Consider the following 4,478-nt stretch of genomic DNA (forward strand, 5'->3'; position numbering starts at 1 on the left):
CACATGCCAGGCTCATGGTGAACTGCCCAGGGTCAAGCTCTATGGACAGCAATACAGCCTGGGGGATGGGAATGTAACACTTAAGAACCACAGAACCTAGAAAAAAAGGTATCTGGGCTTCCTTGAAGAAGTTGGTTTTCCAAACCTCTCTTCAGGACTTTATTAGATCTTTTGAAGCAAGGAGACAACTAAGTGATTATTTTCTCCAGCACATGGGGTCACCTTCGACTCGAATCCCAATCCAGCAGAGTCTGGATCCCCTGGGCCTTCATCTCCCAAGCTCATGCCCGGCCTCGGGAGAAGCCTGGTGACCGTGGCCCTCCAGTGAGGCTGTGGAGCCTATTTTCAAGTAAGTGCACCTCAGCAATATGACCGCCACCTTCTACCCAGAATGCTTTTTCCTCCTCCCAGAGGGCATTCTCTTCCTCCCAGAGTGACTTTTTATCCTCCCACAGGGCCTTCTCCTCTTCAAGAAGAGCTCGTTCCTCTATCCACAGGCTTTTTTCTTCCTCTCACAGGGCCTTGTCCTCCTGAAGAAGGTTCTGATCTCTTTCCCATAAAGCATTATCCTCCTTCCAGAAGATATGGTACTTTTTCCAAAAGGTTTTCTCTTCTTCCCGGAAAGATTTTTCCATTTCCCAGAAAGCTTTTTCATCTTTCCAGAAGGTTTTCTCCTCTTCCCAGAAAGGTCTCTTTTCTTCCCAAAAACCTAAGATCTGGTCCCAGAAAACACGGATCTTGCCCCGGAAATGCCACATCTCTTCCCTGAAGTCTTCTACTTTCTCACAGAAAATTTTTATCTCTCCCCGAAAAGCCTTCTCCTCCTGCAGCTTATGGATTAGTTTCTTCCGGCGAATATTGGGTGAGGAGGCCACCAATGACCGGAAACAAGCAAGCCCCACCCATTTACCCACCTTGAAGGGAAATATCTTCCCAGGCAGCCAGAATGCTGGACTGGCCATGAGGGATCCCAGGGCCATCGGCCAAGTCCAGGTTCGCTGGCCAAGTCCTGCGGGGGCACCAGAGAAAACATGTTCATGAGTATTACATGCCAGAGGACAAGCCCTTGGGTTTGTACCATTTAATTTGGGGAAATGTAACCATTTCTTGTTTTGTCTCCTTGGTGGTGTTTGTGAGAGACAAGCTTTAGTAGAGAAACACACTGGATGGTCATGGCTTTGAGCTGAATAGGTAAGTGGTACCTTAAACCTCAAGGCTGCTAAAAATCAGAATTTCAGCCAACAAGGACAGTGGTTTTCAAGTAGGAAAGAAAGGCAGGAGCGGGTTGGGGGGGGAGGAGAAGAGAGAGAGAGAGAGAATGAGAGATTTCCACACGTTGCCATATATCTGAGATATCAAAACTATCCAGAAAAATTCTAGTAACTACAAACGTGGGAAAAAGGGCTGGACATGGGAAAGTGGTTAGAGCGCAGGGGGCCCGAGGGGTGAATACACACGGTAAGGGCACTGATTTTCATTTTGAGATTTCTGGAAGCAGCTGCCAGGGTCTGGCCTCTCTCTGAGGGCCTCAGCAAGCACCACAGTGCAGAGCAACGTAAGTGCCTTCAGGAGATTTCTGGGTTTTCACCTTTTTCTATTTCCTGACTTGGGAGCAGGAAGTGGGGCAGAAAAGTGTGTGTGTGTGTGTGTGTGTGTGTGTGTGTACATGCATGCACGTGTGATGAAGAGATGGTGGCTACACTGTGGGCAGCTGTTGGCATCACCAACCATCCAGTCACACAAGCCAGAACCTGGAGCTCCTCCTTGATACCTTCCTCCCTATCACCAACTTTTAATCAATCATCAAGCCCTCCCAGTTCAGATCCTTAACATTTCTTGAAACCACACCCCCTGCTCCAGCTCCCTGACCACGGCCAGTTCAGGCCAGGATGCCTGTAGCAGCCTGACTGGTCTCTCGGGTGCTGATCTTACCCTCGCATCCACTCTACACTGCAGCCCCAACCACGTTTGTGAACGTGGTCCCATTACACCACTCCTGCTCACAAACCTTCGAAGACCCCATAGCCCAAGTAGCAAATCCAAAGGCCTTAGCAGGCCCTCTGCAACTGACTTCCGCTTGTCTCTCTCTTTTCCGACCCAGTCTCCCTCCACTCAACTCCAGATCTAAGATTCAGTATTAATGAGCTACCTTCAGTTCTCTGGACATGACCTGCAGTTTCCTGCCTCCACACCAGGGTACGTTCTGTGTCCTCTGTGGAGATTACCTTCTCCACCCGTTATGGGCTTGAGTTCCTGCTCATCCTTCCCCCTGTAAGCTACGTAGGCCCTCCAGACAAAGCTCATCACACCTCCGTGATGCTAGCTACATATCTCCACACACTCCCTTTGTTCACTTGTCAGGCTCGATTGATACCAGGTGTGGGCAAGACTGCTGCCATTCCTGTAACCTGGCATCTACGAATATAAAGGAAGTAATGGATACAAGTGTTGGTAGAATTGAACTGAATTTTATTGAATTTTGGGTTTGTCTGCTGCATTGTGGTTATTTGTCTTATTCCCACTATTTGCATAACTCTTAGTAGTACCGTGAGGTGGGAGAAAGTGCTTCATTCCTCAAGTCCCCACATTTCTTTCTTTGTGCTGTGAGAACACAGAGCAGACCCAAAACAAGGGTTTATTGAATTGGATGAGGTAATTCTATGAGCAAAGCCTCAAGGTCAACTAGAGTTGCAAGCTAGCTGTTGATAACAATCAGCTGTCCAATTATAATATCAGTAGTAACAATTACTACCTCCTCATTTATTCAGCCCTTTTGCGTTGGGCACTTTACCTACATTACCTGTTTAATCCTTTCAACCACAGTGTGAGATAAATAGTACCTTCGTTAACCCCCCTTTTATAACTGAGAAAACTGAGGTTTAAATAAGTTTAAAACCTGTTCAAACAATTAAGTAGATGCGTGAAGACTGCTGAAACATCATGTTTAGAAGTGCATCGTGTGGGCAAGCAATACTGCTTGTAAACGCCATCAGGCATCAGGCTGATATGTTCACTAGGAGGGTGTGTGTGTGTGTGTGTGTGCACGCACATGCGTGTGTGCATTTGCATCAAGCATTAGCTTGATATAATGTCAAGACTGCATTGATAACAATATTTAGCCACTCGATCACTAATTTTAAATGTAACTCTCTCTCATACAACCCTACTGCTGAAGGAAAATATACCCACATTAAAAAGAAAATTTAAGAACATTGAAAGTTATTGCAAAATAAAAAGTTATTGCTAAAGAAAATAACTATATATTTTTAACAAACAAAAGATTTACAAAAGTCCCTGTACATGTGTGAGAACTGTCTGTCCCAGTTTGCAAAGGAAGCATTTGTGTAGGCTTCTGGGTTTCTTCTGAAGTGTTTTCTGGACATACCCCAACCCTGTAAGTAACTGCCTTTGAATTACTCCACAGCTTTATTGCCTACTCTGTGAGCAATGTTTGCCCCGCCTAGAGAACTCACTGAAACAGTTTAGTAAATTCCTTTTCCCTTTTTTCGCCATAGACATCAACTATCACCCAATGCTACATTTTTCCACTGTCCAGTTTATCCTAAGTTGTTATTTACAGGCTCTCTTTATGGCCTCACACCTTGGGCAGGTTTAGCACCGGTTGTTGCCATTAGCAGACTTGCCTCTGAGGGCAGCTCTCCACAAAGAGCAGCGTGACTGCCCTCATGATCAGCAGAGAACCCCAGAGCCGAGTGCAGAAGTCAACCGGGGGCAGCTGGCAAGTCCACGGAGTCACTTGGGAATGGAAAAAGCTACAAATTGTAGGTCAGTGAGCACTAACGGTTCACCATAAATGATATGCCCCCTAAATCTAACTCCCCACTTGAGCAGCAGTGGAAGAAATCTGTTCATGGTTGTGGGGACAGAGCCCCAAAAAGCAGTTTCCAGGCTCTCAGCCTCACATAGAAAGGTGCTGGCTCAGGTAGTAAATGGCCGTCGACTGTGATCAAATGGCCATCAGCTGTGGCTAGTTGGCCGTCAGCTGTAACCAGTGAGCCACTGGGCACTAATATAACTGCCGTGGCTATGTTAGCAGCAAATGGGGGCTAGCAAGAAGATGGTGGCTGAGTCTGCAAGCGGCGCAGTGAGGGTTGAGAATTGTGTGGCTCCTGTTTCCTGTGTCTCCAATCCAGCCGCCAGCGAGAATATAGTAATATGACTCCCCTACCTATGGCTCCGTGGGTGTTCCTTTTTGGCCTCACCATATCCTGCGTTCTTATGTGGGGAGCAGAGACCCCGCATGACACCCTGCATGACACTTGGCGTAGTCGGCAGGATCCCCCGCACGACAGTGGTACATGTTGAATAAATGTATTATAGAAATAAATGTATTATACTTCAAGTATTCAGGGATTCCCCCTCGTTCTCAGAGGGTCTGACTTCCTACGTGTGGAGAAGACAGAGGCTCATGCGCTGAAACTTCCTCAGCTTCTAGTTCACCCCTGTGGCATCCATAT

General features: G+C 46.9%; 1 protein-coding gene across 1 annotated transcript; it reads right to left on the reverse strand.

Annotated features, from left to right (window-relative positions):
• Nucleotides 1–281: 281 nt before the first annotated feature.
• Nucleotides 282–962, reverse strand: CCDC70 (coiled-coil domain containing 70). Its single transcript, XM_033103827.1, is given in 1 exon segment — nucleotides 282–962. A coding segment is annotated over 1 exon segment (681 nt).
• Nucleotides 963–4,478: the final 3,516 nt, after the last annotated feature.

Source organism: Rhinolophus ferrumequinum, chromosome 4, assembly GCF_004115265.2.
Source record: "Rhinolophus ferrumequinum isolate MPI-CBG mRhiFer1 chromosome 4, mRhiFer1_v1.p, whole genome shotgun sequence".
Lineage (NCBI taxonomy): Eukaryota > Metazoa > Chordata > Mammalia > Chiroptera > Rhinolophidae > Rhinolophus > Rhinolophus ferrumequinum.